We start from the raw sequence: 19,887 nt of genomic DNA on the forward strand, positions 1-19,887 counted from the left end.
AGAAGTTGGCATTTCAGATGGGCCTCAGACAGATCTATAGGAATTTCACAAGTAAGGGAGCAGTGAAATGAGGGGGATTGAGATCTCAACTTGACTCATGGTCTCATTTTCATCTTTAAAACTCTTTTTAGATATGATAACCCATGCAGTCATCTTCCAAGCTATGATGGTCTAAACTTCCTCCGGTCTAAACCTTCAGTCTCTTCTGTCTGGAATATAAACCCCTCCTCGCTGGGTTCCCAAAATAGTTCCTACTCATCCTTTAAAACTCAGCTCGAATGAATTATTTTCTTTGGAATAGCTTCTTGCTCTTTCTGATATAACGATTTGGCATTTTCGGACCAAACCCATTACTCGGATCAGCACAACACATCAATCTTGATGTTTTGCCCATAAAACAAAGCATTCTTCATCCTTAGTAGCAGAGAGAGTGGAGCAGGGGAAAAAATATCGATGTGATGAATATTTACATTGTGTTTTTTGGGGTTTGGGAAGGTCCAAATCACAAATTTTGACACAAACACATCAAAATATTGCCACATTTAACCATCCTGCTTCACTGGCAAAACTGAAATGGTCTGAAAGAGGACTGATAAAAGATCACAGCAAGAGCATGAACAGTGCAATGGTAAGAAAGGAAATTCAAGGAAAAAAGACCAATAGGATGGGTAATTAACTGGCCCTGGAAAAGATAGGAGGAATCAAAAATAGGTGTGATTTTTGAACCTTAGAAACTAAAAGAAAGACGATATCTGAGATGGAACTTGGGAGGCTCAAAAGGGGTGAAAATTTGATGGAATAGCAAGACATCAAGTAGTACATACCACAGGCAGATTTATAGCTATACAACTCAGGAGGGAAAGAGTCCTGGGATACAGATAAGGGCTCATTTTAGAGGTAATCGAACACATGAAAATGCATAAGATTAAAGGAAAAAGAAGGTAAAACTGGAGTGCAAAGGCCTTGACCTTGTGGGACATCTACAGTTACAAAATAAAAGGAGGAAGCGAAAGCTCTTAAAAAAAAAAAAAGGCAAGAGTCAGAAGAAGTAGTGAAACAGGACAATGGATCATCCTATTAGCCAAAGGGATAAAGGGGTTAAAGGAAGAAAGATCGACATTGTTGGATGCTGCAGAGGAATGAAGAAAAATGAGAACTTAAGGAAAAAGTTGTTTAATTCGGTGACTGGGAAATGATGGGGGGACCTCAGAGAGAGCAGTTTCCAAGAGAAAGTGGGGAGAGGAAGCTAGATCACAAACAGAGCAAATGGGAGCTGATTTATAGCCAAGATGGTACTCTGAGGAACACTAAACTAAAATGATAGTGATTACAGATAAAATGCAAAATAGGAGAAATGTCAGGCACATTCACATTCAAAAACACCTCTGTGTTTCAAAAATGAAACAGAAAAATAAGGTAAGTGCTCAAAGCGTAGACCTGTTGGATTCTGCTAAAGCCAACAGAGGCATTCAGAAGCTAGACACACACAGGGTTTTAGGGGCTAAATATCCCCCACGTGAGGCAGAAGACTTACCTGAAATCAAGGGCTGGGATAGGGCTACCTCCTTGAAAAGAGCTGCCTAGGGCTATAGGCTTGTACAAATTTGCATACCTAGGGAGGGTGGAAGAATCAGACAGTCTCACAGCCAGAATTTGACCCTGGAGAAAAGATTGGATTTACAATACTAAAGGATAAGACCAAGGTCTGGTCAGGGAGTCCCATAAACTAGATGGAGATAACCATAAACTACAAGATAGGGCAGGTGGAGTCCACGGGAAGGAAGGAAGAGAAGCAGGGAGGTAGGGAGGAAACTAATGCTAGAAAAGAGAGCCAGAAATAGAAGCTGCCACATGGAGAGGAATTCATACCAGACCAATAAACAAACAAACAAACAAACAAATAAATAAGAGAGGAAGGTGATAAGATCAAAGAAAAGAATCAGAGATTTAAATATTGAACATATTGAAAGAGGTTTACATATGGTGGAGTAGACAGGTCTTGTTTTGTTTTGTTTTACTGTCTACTCCACCATATTTGTCTACCTAGCATCCATTTCTCCTTATTCCAATTTTCCTTAGAGAACCAGTCTTTCTCCGTAAGCATCGTCTAATCTCTTGACTAAAATTATTGATTGGTTCAGGGATGAGCATATGACCAAATCAGAAAAATTAAAACCAATCTTAGAATTTTTGCAGATAGCAACACTAAAAAACTCTATTACTGAGAGAATAGGATGTAAGCCTGGGGCTTCTGGTAGCCCTCTTGTCACCACACAGGGAGATCCTGCCTAGAAATGGAGCCAAGCCATGGGGAAGAACACTGGAGAGATGGAGAAAGCAAGGCTAAGATCTAATGATATTGTTTAATACCCTGGGTCCAGCCATATTGGCTTCTTAAGTGAGCCCATAAATTCCTTTTGGTTAAGTTTGTTTGAATTAGGTTTCTGTTATTCTTACCTGGAGGAGTACTGACAAAACAGAAATGAAGAGACATGGCTGTTTCTACTTGCAGATAATGTGATCAGCTACCCAGAAAATTCAAGAAAATCAGCTGAAAAACTATTAGGACCCATGATGCAAGGTCAACATGCAAAAAAAACAGTGTGATAAGAAAAAAAATTCCACTCACAATAGCAATAAGAGTTAGAAAATAGCCACCAAAAAAAGAAGAAAAACCTCATAAGTGTACAATAACTATAAGAAAAAGCTATAAAACCTAGACAAAGACCTGAATAAGACTTAATGCTATCAAAGTAACAATTGTCTCCAAATCATCCATAAATTCAATACATTTCCAAAAGAACAGGAATTGATCAACAGTTCAATGGAAAAGAACAGAGAGCCCAGAAAAGAGCCCGTGTGTATAGGAATTCAGTATGTTATAAAGGTAGCATTTCAAAACAATAAGGGAAAGAATGGACCCTTCCATAAATGATGTTGAAACAATTGGCTATTATTGGAAAAATTTTTTTTACTTTTTTTTTAAACCACACATGACTTATTAAAATAACTTCTAGATGGATATAAGAAAAAAAACTATCAGACTGTTAAAAGAAAATATAAGGAAGACCATGTTTAAGACCTTGGCAGTAGAAAAGATCTCCTGAAATAATACATAAAATGCAAAAGCCAAAAGAAAAGAATTGAAAAAGATTAAATTTTACTTTATCAAAACTTTAACTCTGTCCAACAAAAGAAATAAATGAGATTAAAATTCGACTAATAGACTGAGAACATTGCAACGTATATAGCAAATGACTTGCTCTTACATGTCCTCAAGAAAAAGACAAAATAGAAAAATGAACAGACTTATGAACAGGCAATTCACAAAAAAAAGAAAACACGAATGGCAGACATTTGAAAAGATGCTCAGTCTCACCAGTTTTGAGGGAAATGAAAATAAAAACAAAAGGATACCATTTTTAGGGTGTTAGATTGGCAATACATAAGAAAGATTGATATCAAGTGTTGGTAAGGGTGTTGGGAAAGAGGTGCTCTCTTATTCTGAAGAGGAAATTTGAGGAATTTACATCAAAAAGTTAATCAACTCTTTGTTCTGCTTCTGTAAATAGGCTTGCTGTATGCAGGAGCTCATGCAAGAGCTCACTTGCACTTTGCTCAACTTGTAAATGTAACTGTTTGTACCCATCGGCCCCCACCTCTTATAGAACCTTGTACCTTGGCAGATCCCACTTCCTGTAACAATTTGTATTCATTGGCAACTCCCGCCATTTGTAACGGTTCGAGTTCAAACTGACCAATCTGCTTGTGTAAAATCCTTGCATATAAGGAATGTTGCCACCGAGCACTCCGCCCAGATCTTCAGAGCCCTAGCTCCTCTGGGACCGTGTGTAATAAACCTGAGTTCTCCTTCTCTCGCGTAATAAACCTGAGTTCTCCTTGTCTCCAAGTTACCGCTTGGTTTTTTTGCTGGACTGGGTTTGGGATTTTTCCACAATAATACCATAGCTGGAAATATAAATTGGTCAAGTCTTTTTGGAGAACCCATCAGGCTGTAGTAGTCTTTCCAGCTGTAGCTGCACCTATCTTTTGACTCATCAATCCTGCATGTAGGTATTTATCCTAGAGAAATACTTGCGTATGTACAAAAAGGAAGCAGCTACAAAGTTGCTTGCTGACATAGTATTCGTAGGAGTGAAAACTTAGAACAACCTAAATGATTATCGAAAGAGGAAGTGATTAAACAGTGATGCATCTGAGTTATGCAAGAATACGCATCAGTTGAAAAGAATTAGAACACACTGATGGAAAAATCTCTGAGACATGACTAAATCAAAAAAAAAAAAAAAGCAAATTGTAAAACAATCCAACTATATGATATACCATTTAGGTCAAAGAAAAATTCCCTTTCTCTCTAAATCTATGTGTGTATGCACACCTCACACACATATTCAAATATATAATATACAGATAAATAATACAGGTATATAAAACTCTGAAAAGATAAAAAGATACATTCCAAATTGAAATCAGCATTTGCCTGATATAGGAAGCTGAAATAGAGGTGGGAGGAGGGGTAGAAAAAAATTTTTATTTACCTCTAATGTGTGAATTTTTTTTTTTTTTAATCCTTTGCACCTTTATGAATGTAGGTAATCACTCTGCCTCAGAAAAGCTCTTCCCCTCTTCCCTTTTCTAAAGTCCTGGCCTGGGGTCAGACTTCTGGGCCCCTGTGCTACATTCCAGACTAGCTGCATTCCTGGTGAGCCGGTGGACTCAGCGGAGTGTGCCCCGGCCAGGTTGGGTTGCAGCAATTCTGTGCTTCAGTCTTGGGTCAACATTCACCCAGACGGACCATGAGCAAATCAGTTTCAGTTCTTTTCTCTAACCCAGTTCAGTTTCGGAATAGTTACCTCACAGTGGGGTGAGAATGAGGCTGCAAACAAATGGCCACACTTATGGGCCGCCTCCTCCCCATCCTCTCAGTGCTTCTGGTAACCAGCCCAGCCAGTCTGGCAGTGGGGAGGTTAGAGAATTCAGGGGAAATGCTTTTGGACTTTGTACACTGCTCACAGCAAAAGGGCAGGCTGGGAATACCACTGCTGAAAATCTTTTAGTGCAGTCAGTGTTCCTTGCCCATCTAACAGACTACATACTGTTTTTCCTGCACTCTTTTCAGGTAACTGTAGGGCAGACAAAATGGCCCTTCACCCCATGGAGGAAGCCCTGGAAAGATGATCCATAAACCATCCTAAAAGGAGAGGAAGTCAGCTTGTATAAAACAGCTTTACAGGGTATAACTAACCACATCGTGCTACTTCCTAAACACTATAGTCCTCCCTCCTCCTTTCTCCTCTTCTACCCCAAAATAATCTAAAACAATCATATAACAATTTACCAAACTACGGGAAAGGCAAACTATCCTGGGGAGGGAAAAATAGCAGCTGCTCTAGATACTTTTTTTCAGAGTTTGCCTAGGATTGTTTAAATTATTTTTTATTTTCTTTTCCTCTTGGCTGCCTTGACAGCCCTTCAGGATTTCAGCTGGTTCCAAGCACAGCTCAATAAAGATCATTCCAGAGAAGTTTCATATTCCAAAGATTCCTTAAATTTCTCTTTCTTTAATTTAGGAAATGAGGTTGAAAAGGATGAAGGACAGCCCAGATTGCACCATTTCCTATGCAAGTGACTTGCAAAGCAAGCTGTGCTTCTCTTTCCAATAAGCACAGAGAGAGGCAGTTCTGATTGGGAGGTGGGCGTTCGGTCCTTTGGAGCAGCAGTAGGACTATTTGTCTTTTGAAAAGGCCCCAGCAGGCCCAAATTCTGTTTGAAAACTTTTTGTAAAGGAAGGGGGAAAATATAAAAAGGAGACTTTCATGTGCTATTTAAAAACTCAGTGACCATACTCAGGCTTCATTCATTCACCAGATGTCTGTTGGGCACTTAGGCGGCGCACCAGGCTCTGTCCTAGATGCCGAGGGTAGAACAGTGAAGACGACCAAGTGTCTGATCCCTGCAGGGAGTTTCTGTGTCAAACAGGGCTGATCCATGAAGCCCTTTTCCCCGACTGTTTCCTCCCCGCTGGGTACATGCTGTTCCTTCTCTTCTTTAGGCTTTCGAGTCTCTTACTTCTGCTATTCTTTCTCCTGCATCCTCGGTTTATTAAACCCTTCACCTTTCCCCTTTATAATCACATATTCCTTTATAAACATCAAAGGAAAATAAGCAGGACCAAGTTGCTGAGGAAAACAAGGCCTATGACTCACAAGAGGATGTTTTTCTATTTTTCATTTATACAACTCTCCTCAGAAGAACCTAGACACCTTCTCATTACGAGACTAGCTTGCCTCCTCTTTTTTAGGGGTTCCTCCCTTTGGCTCTGATTGTCAAAATCTATTCTCAGCCATCTACTAGTGTTGGCCTACAACTCACCTGGGCCTTCAGAGTAGCCTGGCAATCATTTCTTGTTTCCTTAACCAGCTTTAGTTTTATTTTTTCGTCCTTTTAAGAAATTCACCATACTCCTCAGAGTACCCTACTCACATCCCACCCCAAGCTCCATGCTCACCCTGCAAACCTCAACAGATAATAGTGCTCATATTTCATAGAGAAAATAGAAACTATCAGAAGAGAGCTCCTTCCATTTCCAATCACCTCACCTGCTTGTGTCCCCCCACTGCCCCAAGTTCATATTCTGTAACCTAATCTCCAATGAGATGGCATTTGGAGGTAGGGGTTTTGAGAGGTGATTAGATTCTGAGGTTATAGCTGTCATAACTGAAATTAGTGCCCTTATAAAACAGCCCCCAGAGAACTCTCTTGCCCCTACCCCCTGTGAAAAAAGACCAGGAAGCAGGCCCTCACCAGCCCAGATGTGCCAGTGCCTTAATCTTGGAATTCCCTGCCTCCAGAACTATGAGAAATAAATTTCTGTTGTTTATAATCCACCCAGCTTATGGTATTGTTATAGCAGCCCCAATGGACTAAGACACCAACTATGAAGTCATCTGCATCTGCATGAAGTTTCTCCACCTCTGCACAAAGAAAGGGTGTCCTCTCACTTAAGGTGAGCCCTGCACCAAAGCTCTGGATCCACCCTGCTCAGTTTTCTCTGAAGGAGCACTCCATCAGTTATCCCCTTCTTTGCCTGGCCCTCCTTCTTCCCCTTTTCTCCAACCTAACACAAGACCGCTGACTTTTCCTCATATGAACTCCCTGCTAAAAGCTAGTCCAGAAAATCATCAGAGGATGAATAATAAAAAGGAACCAGGACAGGATCTTTATAAAAATACTATTAATTGACTGTCGAATGAATATTATGGAACTATCTTTTACGTCTCTCATCTTCTACTCATAGTCTACTTTCTGGGACATTTTATCAACTCTATCTTCTAATTCTTCCTCTGAATTATGCTTTGCCAATTATGCTTTTCATTCTCAAAACATCTTCATATTTCTGATCATTCTTTTTATAGCATCCTTGCTCTTATTTTAGGTAGGTAATACTTTCTCAAATCTCTGAAAATACTGATTAGAGGTTGGGTTTTTTTAAAAAAATAAATTTACCTTTGTTTCCTAAAATACTTCTTCGTTAGCTTTGTGGGATCTTCATCATTACTAGGCATATGCTGATGAGCACACGCACATGTACTGCTACTCCAGGTCACACTCCTGCACTACAGATTTACATCTCTATTGACTAATGAACAATTCTACTTCAACATCCTAAAGACACCTCAAACTGAACTTCTATTTTCCTCCAAACTTGTTTAATTTCATCTCAGTAAATGGCACTATCATTTACTTAGTCACCCAGGTAAGAAACCTGGGAGTAATTATTGACTGGCCCTATGTTCCTCACCTATATTCAATACATTAATTCCTAATGATTCTGTCTCTTTAATATCACTCAGTATTGTTGCAATGTTTCCTACTTTGTTGAAGAAACATACGTGGTATAATTTCTGGCACCTCTCCATGCATTTAACCACTCTATCTCAAGAAAGGTGGAGTGACCCATGATTTATACATTTTGAGAGGACAAACTGGTTATGCTAATTCTGAATCACCCTTCAACCTCTAGCTACAAGAGTGCACACATTCTAATCCTCCAGGCGTAGCAGTCCCCAGAGGGTGACACGGATTGGGTTCCCTGGGAAACAGATTCTGAGACAGACATTAGTATTGAGGGGGACCAGAGATTGCCACCCCAAAATGTACCTTTTGGGGCACTGATTTTTTTTTTTTAATTAATTCATTTATTTTTTTATGGTGACATTGGTTAACGAAATACAATAAGTTTCAGCTATACACTTTAACAGTAGGCATATATATGTTTACACTGCATGTTCACCTCCCATAGGGGACATTGATTTGAAGCTGGTTATTTTTAAGGAATCAAAAGACTTGTGATAGAACCTTTGACCCTCCCCTTCACCTGCCTAAAGGAATTCAGATAGAAAAACTTGCTTAAAGGAAGGGAGCTATTCACTTTTGCTATAAACCTTAGCATATATGAATTAAGTGTGACAGATAGGGAGGATCCAAGCAAATTTGTTCATTGGACTCCCCTGTGTCCCATTGTTTTGGGGTGGCCCAGCAAGAATTTGTTTGCCACATGTTTACTCTTTCTCATCTACTTTTATGTGATCTGTATAACCACATAAATGTGGCAGAAGTAATGATATGCAACTTTCAAGATTAAGTCATAAAAGACTCCACAGCATCCAAGTTATTCTCTCTCCCTCCTTCTCTCCCTCTCCCTCTCTCTCTCATCCCATGCTCTTAGGGAAAGCCAGCTGCTATGTTGTGAGGGCACTCTATGAATAGACTCACATGGCAAGATATTGAGGCCTCTTCCTAAAACCACATGAATGAGCTTGGGAGCAATCCTCCAGCCCAAGTCAAGCTTTCAGATAATTGCAACCTCCTGAGAGACCCTGAGCCAGAATCATCCAGGTATGCTGCTCCTGAATCCCTGAACTAAATAAACTGTGAAATAACAGGTGTTTGTTGTTTTAAGCTGATAAATTTTAAGTAGGGTATCAATTGTCCAGGTTTCACTTAGACTGTGGAATTTCTTGGGATACGGGACCTTCAGTGATAAAATCAGGGAAGTCCTAGGCAAATTGGGATAGCTGGTTACCCTAGTATTTTAAAATACAGCTTTATTCAGATATAATTCACATACCATAAAACTCATCCATCAAAAGTTTAGTAGTTTTAGCATATTCAGTTGTACAACTATCACCACAATGCAATTTTTTTTTAGAAACTTACAAAGAAACCCCATACTGTTTAGCTATCACTGTTTAGCTATCACCACCCTAGTCCCAGCATTTCCCCCACCCCCACCCCCAAAAAAACCCCAGCCCTAGGCAACTACTAATTTATCTTGTCTCTAGCCATTCTAGTTTTGAGGGTAATTTATTATGTAGCAATAGAAAATTAATGGATAATGAGATGAAGGATGCTTTTTCATTAGTCTTTTACTTTATAATTCTCTGAATTTAGCAAGAATTTAGCAAAGATGATGTAATATTTATAGAAAAGATGATGTAAGATTTCATGAGACTGTTGTTTTGACACCCCAGCATTCTTCTACTCCCTTTTCTCATAATAACACTACCCATCTCCCTTAGGGAAGCATCTTTCCTTAACTCCAGGTTGTTCTGATGTGTTTGCCAATAAAAGGACAAGGCAGATGCTTGACTCTGGCTAGAATGATCAGATTTTCTCTTCTGATCATTTAAATCTTGAGTAGAGGCACAAAGGAACAAAGGTATCTAAAACGAGCCATCAGAAGGGAGAATCCTGGAGAGCTGATTAGAGAACTTCTGTTTCTAAGATTTCTGTAACCTTTCTGGATCTTCGTCTTCCCTCTGGGTCATTCAGTATTTCCTTGATTTTGCAAGTTACTCCTACATGATTCCATAAATCTTTTTTACTTAAGTTAGCTTTTCTCGCTGCAACAAAATAACTCTAACTGATCCAAATAATAATAAAGACTATTCATGAAGGCGCAGGAGAGGTCTATCCCTCAAAAAAATCCATAAATCTATCACTCCAAAACAACAGCTTTTGATATTTTTATATTACCTATTGGTTCACTTTCATATATTTAGAATCATGGTGTACATATCATATTCCACTTATTCTACTTTACATTGTACCTATAATTTTATTTAGTGTTTCTACAAAGTCTTTTATTCATCATTTTTAATACATGTTATTATCTTGTACTGGCATATCAAAATTTATTAATTCTTAATCCAGGGGTTGGATATTTGGGTAGATTTTAGTGTTTTACTAGTAGAAATAGTAGATGTAATGTTTAAAATGAACGTTTTCACAGCAAGCTTGGTGCTTCTGTTGAGTTCTTTCTTTCATTAGGATAAATTTGCTAAATTGAAAAATGGATCTGCTATAGTGTTATCCTTATCCCTTTCATGCATTTGATGTGTTGCTTTGTAAAGTGAAAGGTGCTTTTGTGCTACAAGTAATTTTCTGTTTTGTATGTTTGGATTTACATTCATAAGACATTTTTTGATGGGGCAAAATCAGATGAATAAAATTTACTTGGTTGTAAATCGTGCTCTGTGTTATGACTGTTATACAGGTATTCATGTGATTGTAACTTTGGAAATAAACCTTTTATTGAATATAACATACATAAAATGGCACAAATCATAAAGGTAGAATATCAATAAATTTTCACTAAGTGAACACATTTGTGTAACACTGTGAAGGTCAAGGACTATCTGCACTCTAGAAGCCCCCCACTTACACTCCCACTCAATTATTACCTTTAGTCATATAACCACAATTCTGACTTCTATCATCATAATTTAATTTCTTTTTTAAACTTTAAGTAAATCTACCCTTTTGTGCATGGTTTATTTCACTCAACATTATGTTTATAAGCTTCATCCATGTGTAGCAGTAGTTCATTCATTCTCATTGCTGTGTAGTATTACATTGTATAAATAAATATACATAATTTATTTATACTATATTCACTATATTGATACTATGTCTATTCTACTATTGATAGACATTGGGTTGTTTCCAAATTTTGGCTACTACAAATAGAACTGGAATTGCTGGGTCATAGGTTATTCATATATTCAGCTTTCTTAGAAGTTGCCAAAGAAATTTTTCAAAGTGATACACCAATTTACATTCTCATCAGCAGCATAGGAGAGTTCCAGTTGCTTCATATCCTCTGATTTTAATCTGTACTTTTTCATATATTTATTGGCCACTTGGATATATTCTTTTTTGAAATATCTGTTTAAGTTTGCAACACATTTTTAGGGGTCAGTTTTATTGGGATATAATTTTCATGCAGTGAAATTCACCAATTTTAAGAGTACAATTTAATGAATTTTGCAAATATACTCTATAATGTAATCATCATCATAATCATGATACCGAATCTTTTCGTTTATTTTTTCATTATCCTCCCCCAAAAGTTCCCCTGTATCCTTTGAAGTCAATGAGTTGATACTTCCTTTTTCTATTCTCTAAAAGAGTTTGTATAAGATTGCTGTGATTTCTTCTTTAAATGGCTTGAAGAATTTACTGGTGAAGTCATCAGAATAGAGAGATATATTGTGTGAAGATTTTAATCACTATTCAATTCTTTAGTAGATATAGGACTATTTAGATTTTCTATTTCTTTGGCATCACTTTTTGTAAGTTGAGTTGTTCTAGAAATTTTCCATTTTATCTCAATTTTCAAATTTATTGATATTAAACAGTCTAAAATATTTTCACTTCAACTTTGTAGTCTGTACACTCCATAGTGATGCCTCCTTTTTCAAGTCTTAAAGGGTAACATGTACTATTTTTGTTTGCTTTTGTTACCGTTTTTTATGTGTGAACTTGCTAGAGATTTATCAGTTTTATTATTCTTTTCCGTGACTCTTCTCTACTGTACATTTTTTTTATTACTTTTTTTTTCTTCACTTTACCATTACCTTTTTAATACTTTCTTCAGGTTTAATTGTTTTTTTTCCCCTAAGTTCCTGAGATGGATACTTAGGTAATTCTTGTTTAAAGCTATAAATTTCAGCCCTTTAGATTATAAATTTCCCAGTAAATACAGTTTTAGCCGCATCTTAATTTTTTTTTTTTTTTAATTGCCTACAACATCCGGTATTCCTAGGTGGTCTCTCATCCAAGTACTAACTAGGCTCGACCCTGCTTAGCTTCCAAGATCAGACGAGATTTGCGTGTTCAGGGTGGCATGGCCATAGATGCATCTTAAAATTTTTGATGTCAGATTTTCATTATGATCTAGTTTAAAATATTTTATAATTTCCATTGTGATTTTTTTCTTTGACTGATGGACTACTTAGAAATATATTGCTTAATATCTATTTGCGAATTTTGTAGTTTTTAAAAAATTGTTGACTGTTAGCTTAATTCTGTGTGCTCATAAAACATAGTCGATGTAGTTTTAAGCTTTTGAAATATTGTGTCTTGCTTTATACCCCAAGTTAAAATCACTTTTAGTAAATGCTTCATGTTCACATGAAACAAAATGAATTCTGCAATCGTTGGGTGAAATATTCTATGTATATATTAATTGTGTCAATTTTATTAGTCAGGTTGTTTAAATGTTGTATATCCTTCCAATTTTTGTCTCTTTATCAGTTACTGAGAGATGTGTTGAAGTTTCCTACTATGATTCTAGATTTGTCTATTTTTCTTGCAGTTTCAGCAATTTTTTTGCTTTATGTATTTTGCAGTATATTGCTTGTTTTATACAAAATTATAATTTATATCTTCCTTATGGGTTAATATTTTTATTATTGTGAAATATCACAGTTTATTTCTAATAATGCTTCTTTTCTTAAAGTCTACTTTATATGTCATTGTGTAACTATACCAGCTTTTTTGGTTTAGTGCTTACATAAAATCTTTCTTTCTATTCTTTTAACTTTCTTTGTATTATAATTTTAGGTTTTAACTCTTGCATCTTTTGTAAAAAGCATATACATTTCGAAACCATTGTTTTTATATTTTTTAATTTTTATTTGTTTTATTTATATATTTTTAGTTGGAAATGTTTATATCAGTACAGTGAAATGAAATCTTAAGAGACACCAGATGTCATCAGTTTGGATATCATTAATTTATTACAAAAGAGAGACATGGAAATTATTTACATGATAAGATTTCAGAATTTCGGTGGAATGGGCAGCATCATGTAATGTAGTGATTTATTTCAGTCTACATACTTTCCAAGACTGTCACCACCTCTAAGTAAGAAATAATCCTTGTTGTCTAGAACTATTTGGTGCCACCATATTAAAGAACTTTATCTCCAACTTTCACACTAACCTTTTGAATCTCTCTACCTTTTCCTTTAGAGCCCGATCCAACAGCTACTACTGTCACTTGGTTTTTCTGGAAGCATAACGCCTCCTTTATTGACAGTTTTAGCAGCACTCTTTTCTACTAATCCTCGGCCAAAGACAGGGAGTACTTTCTGAAGTGTCTGTCCTCCCATAACTCTGGCCATCGCAGTTTGTACTCTGATCATCTTTGTTTTTTAATGGAAGATTATGCCATTTATACTGAGGATTAATTAATGATATATTTGTGTTTATAGCTAACATCTTACTATTTTGTGTGCTACAAATCCCACTTATTACTTGTTCCTTTTTATCTTTTTCTTGCCTTTCTTTGGCTTGAGTGAATTATCTTATTGCTATGTTTTTTCTTAAACTTTTTATACATTATACGGTTTACACATACCTTTACTACTTTCTTAATTGTAACCCTAGAGTTTACAACATGTATCCTGAACTTGTTTCAGCTTAGTATAAATTAATACTTTTACTACTTCTTTGACAAAATATCCTTGCTGGTATCACCATGAGAGGTCTACAGCAATCTGATCTGTTATTCTGGAGCGGACATAGGTCCTCGCTATTTATGGAAACCGACTCTTGTCTGGTTTTCTCCTCCCTTTGGGTTCAAAAAATCCAAATTCAAGCCATTTCCCTTTTCCTGGAACCAGAGAATTGAGTCTTTTGCCTCCCTGAGTCTTTAGGAAATCACATCTTAACCTCCCAATGGAGAGAAGGGGAAAATATTTCTCATTTTTCCATGATAAGCCCATAGGCAAGAAAACAAGACATGATTTCTTAATCTACTTATCCTGCCACACCTACTAATATTACTTGGGTTTTGTAGCCTTGATTTAGAATCTAGCCATAATTAATCACACTATTTTCATGGGAAATTAATTCCAAGTTACAAACTTTAGAGAACTTTGAGAACCCAATGTATTCATTATACGTAGATTCGCTGTTTAACAGCATTTTTTTTGAGCGAAATAAAAAATTGCAAAGACCAGTGATAAGGTTCATCATTAGTATAGGAATACTATGGTAACTTTGCTTCAGAGCTCTGCTCTAATGCAAACACCTACAAAACAGGTGAACACTAAGAAATGTATGATATCTTACCAAATTGCAAGATATTTTTGTCTTTAGTTTTCTTCGCCAGGACACAAATGACATAGAGATAGAGAGAGGCAATCATTTCAGGGCTACAACCTCCGGAGGTACCCTGTGGAGTTAAAATGCAGAGGTAGGTAAAGTTTAATTCAGGGAACTATATTTTGAATATTGTAGCAATTAGGCCAAAGGAACACAACATAGTGGCCTGGTTTAACAAAACATTACAAAGATCTATTAGGAAACTTGCCAGGGACAAAATGGTGGTAGTTGGGACCTAGACCATAGTAGCTGCTGCTTTTGCTAAAAGTAACTGCACTGATTCCTAAGTTTATCTCATTCTGTGATACCCAACTTCCCATTCTGAGGAGAGACAATGCAGTCCAGACCTCTTAACATCCCCTGTGTTCTTTAGCCATCATCCTGGACTAGTATAGAGTAACCTATACTCTGAGGTTTCAGGTAAGGTGGTTACCTCAAGCACCAAACACTTTTAACAAGATAGACTAAGGGTAATTTGAACTCAAAGTAATTTTTTTCTCTTCAAAACTCTTCCCTTGTTTCCACAGGTGAAACAACTTTTGTCTTATAGTTTCCTTGGACCACCATTCCCATGTCTAGTCCAATAAATACTGGAGCGAAGGCAGAAGAATGACAAGGTGTATTTGTATGTGATTACTTAGCATAGCACATATAAGAAATGTTTTTATAAAATAATTTGTGTTTGACCTAGGATTATCTGAAAATTGGAAACGATCCATTAAACAATTTCATAGTCATAAAATGAGTTTTTAAAATCTGCTTTCTCCATAAGAGGTCTTCCATACTTAATCATTCAAGAGCTGATTATACAGAATGTATAATACACAAGCCCGTTATTTCTTCTTTTCCCTTCTGCTGCCCGATTTTTGGTCATTTCACAACTCATTAGTATTCTCTCTCAGGGAAAATAAAAGCAAATGTAGCTCAAACTAATATTTTCAACTTTCTATGTAAAGGTTTTGTAGGAAGGGTTATAATTACTGGTTAACATATTACTTTTCTTTAATAAGTATCTAGTTAGGCTCCACTGGGCACTGGGGAAGAATTAAAGAAGCTTAAGATGTCTCTGTTCTTAAGGCTCTTTACAATATAACTGGATTTGTGCACAGTAAAATAAAATATTAAAGTAAAATCTAAGGAAATATACATTTAAATAACATGAAAAAAGTCTGGTCATGAAAACATAGTGTACGAGAAAACTTAATAGACCTAACATGGTTTAGGGAAAAAAAAGAACATAGTATGCACTGACAAGATTGTCATAGAGATTCTCAATAAGGCAGTGGAACTTGAGCTAGATATCAAAGAATAGACGGAATTTCAACACAGGAAAAGGGGAAAAGAAGAAAATTCTGCACAAGAAGAAAACACAAGAAAATCCCAGGGTCCAGGACACATATATTCTTTTAAATGAAATACTATTAGCATACAGAGTATAGAAAATAATATAACACACTAGTCTTCCTCATTTGGCTTTGTCAAATATTTACTTTTTGCCATATTTGCTTCATATCCACTTAAAAAAAACCCAACAACACAGATCTGGCTAAAGGCTTCTGCATACTCAATCATTATTCTTCTTCCTCAGCAGAGGTAACAACTATCCTGAACTTGGAGTTCATTAGTATCATGAATATTTTTAAATGTTTATCATACATGGAAATAGGTAATATTGTTTCATGTGTTTAAACTTAATGTCAACGGAAGCACACTTTATGTATCTTCTGCCACTTTCTTTTTTATTCTTTTTGGGGTTTATGCACATCCTAGTTTCAGTTTTAGTTCATTTATCTATGATATAGTATCACACTATGTGATCATGCAACACTTTACTTATTCATTCTTGGGTTGATAAACATTTAGGTTGTTTCCAATTATCTTCCGCTTACGCAATGTTTCAATGAACATTCATTTACATATTTCCTTAGGCATTTGAGGGAGAGTATCTTGGGTATATATAGAAAAGTGTAATTGTTAGACTGTAAGATAAAGATATCTTTAGCTTTAATAGATATTGCTTAATTGCCTTTCAATGTGGTTGTACCAATGTATTCTCTACACAGAAGTATATGAGTTCCCACATTTTCCTTATCTTTGCAAGATGATGACTATATCATAGGCATGAACAGCCAGGATAACCTAAAGATGATACCCTGGGCATCTATGTAGGTTATGCTCAGCTTTGGATCTCACTACAAACCAGTCCAGCCTAGGCTGAGGAGGGCATCCTCTGGAGTAGAGCAAAGAAAGGAATGCTGTAGTAGTTGAGGATTGGGTATACATTTTATTCATTTTTGCACTCCCAATATCTAGTACAACCTGAAACCCAGTAAGCATGGATCAGTAAGTCTGAAATTGACTGAAACTAATTATCAACCCTGATTGGTTTCTGGCTTCCCCTTCTCTAAGCTTCAAGTTTACCATCTGTAAATTATGGATGCTAATAACTCAAGGAGTCACACTAAAGATAAAATGAGTTATTAATGTGCAAGCATTCTTGTTATGGAAATCAGCAACATTATTTTCACTTTGAATGTTTAAAAAGCAAGGTCCATAAATATTTTCTGCTCCTTTTAAGTGGCCCTCATTAAAAACAACAAAAAAAGTTGCTCACCATTGCTTTACACACTCAGACTCTCACAGATCTGAGTCTGCCGTCTTTATTTGTATGACTCAAATTTATACACCATGATCTAATCCCCTCTTACACTTTCTAAATCTGTCACTATTCTTGCAATGGCTCCTCCTTAGTGCCCTTTCATCTCCTGAAACTCTACAGGCCTAAAAGTGAACTCACATTCATTCCAAATTTAGCTTCCCCTCAGGACTTCCATATTTCTATTGTCGGCATTTCAGAAGGATGTCTATTGGCCAGGTGTGGTATTATCAGAAGAGGAAGAGAATGGGGCCAGAGAGACTAACTAAGAAGCTTGCACCATGTAGCAGAAAACAGACTGCACTCAGATTTGCAGACACGGTGTTTTGGGTTTATTTGGAATGACCGGAGAATGTTCTTAGATGAGAGGATACATAAACCCTACATATTGGCATCAGCAATATAAGTGTTACATTTTTAGGCATTAAAAATTTATATAAACATTTTCAGATATTGGTGTCCAGTTAACAGTTTGACTTTGAGAGAGACTACCTGTATGCAGCTCTACACTTAAGCTTAAATAGAGCTATTCACAAATTTCATACAGGAGCTTAGTCATTGATAAATAAAATACAAAGCAGCAGGGAAAGTTTTATTCCGTTTGTTCCTTTTACATTGAGAACAATTATTCCATCAACACATGTTTAAACTATTCTGGTGGTATCAGATCCTCAGCTGGGAAAGTTCATACTACCAGGTGAGTCCTAATATTAAAATATACATTTTAAGTATCTTATGGTAAACCAGATGATCAGATTCCAGGCTGAAGCTCTAATATCAAGAAGAAGCATACCTTGATCCAGAAGGGTTTTGCTCTGAGCTCAGACCCAGCAAATGGATCTGCCTCCTGGGGCAGAGATCTGGGTCAGTTTGAGCTGTGAGCAGGGGATAAGAAATAATGAAAAACTCCTGGCATGTCATTTGAATTATTTAGCTGAGCTTTTACTGTTTGTCTGTTTTGATCAAGAAAAAGTCCAGTCTAAGTTTAAACTGAATTAGTAGATTTTTTCTCCCAAAGAGATAAATTTTCTAGATCTACAAGTAGATTGCTTTACTACAGACTTTGTGGGGAGCGGAAGTTCAAGTCCTCCTAAGGGAATGAGTAACTAGAATAAAGGTTCTAAAGAAGAGGCCAGCAGGGTAACACTCTGGGCAGTAATCTACTCTGGAAACACAGTATATATAACCGTATTTGTTCTGGGACAACTCGGTCTGGCCCAGCAGTGGCCTCACTCTGGATCTGGAATTAGGGTACAAGGTAATACCCTTTAACTGAGAGCATCTAAGGGGAATTTTAGTCTGAATGTTGTATGAAAGGGAATCAGGGAAATACCATAATCATGGGAAAACAGATAAATACAAACAGGAGCTTCATCAATAAGATTATCTCAGCATCTCTTAGTCTCTTTCCCATCTTGTATTCAGCCTGCACCTCCTTATAATCCTACAATATTTTGTTGTCTTACTTTTCACACAGTTTGTACCCTCAAGGATTGGTTGAGTCTAAAAAGATACCAATTACCTACAGTGCAGGCCAAAGAACACCCCCTTGACATCCTGGCTTCTCAAGATAGGAGGTTGTTGTATCTCTAGATAAGGTTCTAGGTTCCTGTCAAACTCGTCTTTGTTAAGATCTCACCTGGTAACAATATCGGGTAGAGGTACTCTGTGCTCTGCTTTGTTGGTGGTGTTCTATCTGCTTGGTGATGAGAAGATGATATCTGGTTGGATAAACTTTTGGCAGGGCAAGAACTTTACAGTAGGATGTATGAGACAAAGTTTCCTGTCCCTGGCATTTCATAGCAATGGGGGTTCAAGAACATCTCTGATGATCTGATTCAGAAGGGAGCAAACATGTTTTTTGGAGATATTTCTTGATCAGGTCCCAAGGGCCAGGTTGAAGTTGAGGATTATGTAATTATAGATTATAACATAAATGGCATCAGTACAGTGGCCCTGAATTTGTTGCAGCTATAAAAATTTAATCAAAGTTTAGGCTACAATATAGTATTCAGATAATAGGTAATTATAATCCTCCCACAGTCAATACTGACCAAACTGCATTTGGAATACTGAGCTCAATTCTTAGTGCCAGAGTTTAGAAAGATATTAATACATTAAATGTGTCTATATGAGGGGGTCTGGATGAGAAGTATGAAGATCATGATGTATGAGAAGGATTGAAGGGGATCTAGGAGAATATAACTGAGACACAATAGCCAAAGAGGGAATACGAGATTTCAATAGGTCAGTACTGACCTCCGTAATGACAAGTCTAATGACACTTTCCTGTCTCCCTTCACTTCAGTCACTTCTCTTTGGCATTTAACATCATTGATAACACTCTCCTTAAAATTTCCTCCTTTGCTTCATTGATACCAATTGTTCTCATTCAGTAGATGGTAAAACTGTATTAGAAGTGCAAGATTCTTATATGTGGTCACATCTGTGAAGGATAGAGAGGAAAGGGAGCAGGGAAAGGGAGGGAAGAGTCTCAGACTGCAAAGCACGTCTTAATTAAAATGCCTGTGGTGGGAGAGAAAGAAGGAAGGCGTGGAAAGGAAAAGCCTCAGTCTGCATGGCAGCTCTGGGAAAGGCTCGGTAAGGCCAGTGGGGAGCCCAGAGCAAAGACTGCTCATTAAACTGCATTGAGCAGGAATGGCCGATGGTGCTCAGTCACTGACTAGGAGCAGCTGGGGAGAATGAGACCTCTGTACGGATGCCGTGACGGGTTCCAAAGGCATGGTGGCTGGA

General features: G+C 37.0%; 1 protein-coding gene and 1 pseudogene across 5 annotated transcripts in view; both read right to left on the minus strand.

Moving 5' to 3' along the window:
- LOC120621747 (atherin-like) overlaps positions 1-19,887 on the minus strand; it is a 64,030-nt gene that overhangs the window by 38,249 nt on the left and 5,894 nt on the right. Inside the window, exon 2 of one of the 5 annotated variants that reach the window (XM_039887356.1) lies at positions 4,341-5,212. The exons of 3 other annotated variants lie outside the window; for them this stretch is intronic. In XM_039887356.1, the coding sequence (XP_039743290.1) occupies positions 5,137-5,212 (76 nt within the window). In that variant the 3' untranslated portion in view covers positions 4,341-5,136. Of the gene's footprint in view, positions 1-4,340; positions 5,213-14,313; positions 14,548-19,887 lie in introns of those variants that run through there. One more of the 5 variants, XM_039887358.1, reaches the window with a different exon arrangement.
- Positions 13,084-14,295, minus strand: LOC120621748 (10 kDa heat shock protein, mitochondrial-like; annotated as a pseudogene).

This window comes from Pteropus medius, unplaced genomic scaffold (assembly GCF_902729225.1).
Source record: "Pteropus medius unplaced genomic scaffold, Ma_sr-lr_union100, whole genome shotgun sequence".
Lineage (NCBI taxonomy): Eukaryota > Metazoa > Chordata > Mammalia > Chiroptera > Pteropodidae > Pteropus > Pteropus medius.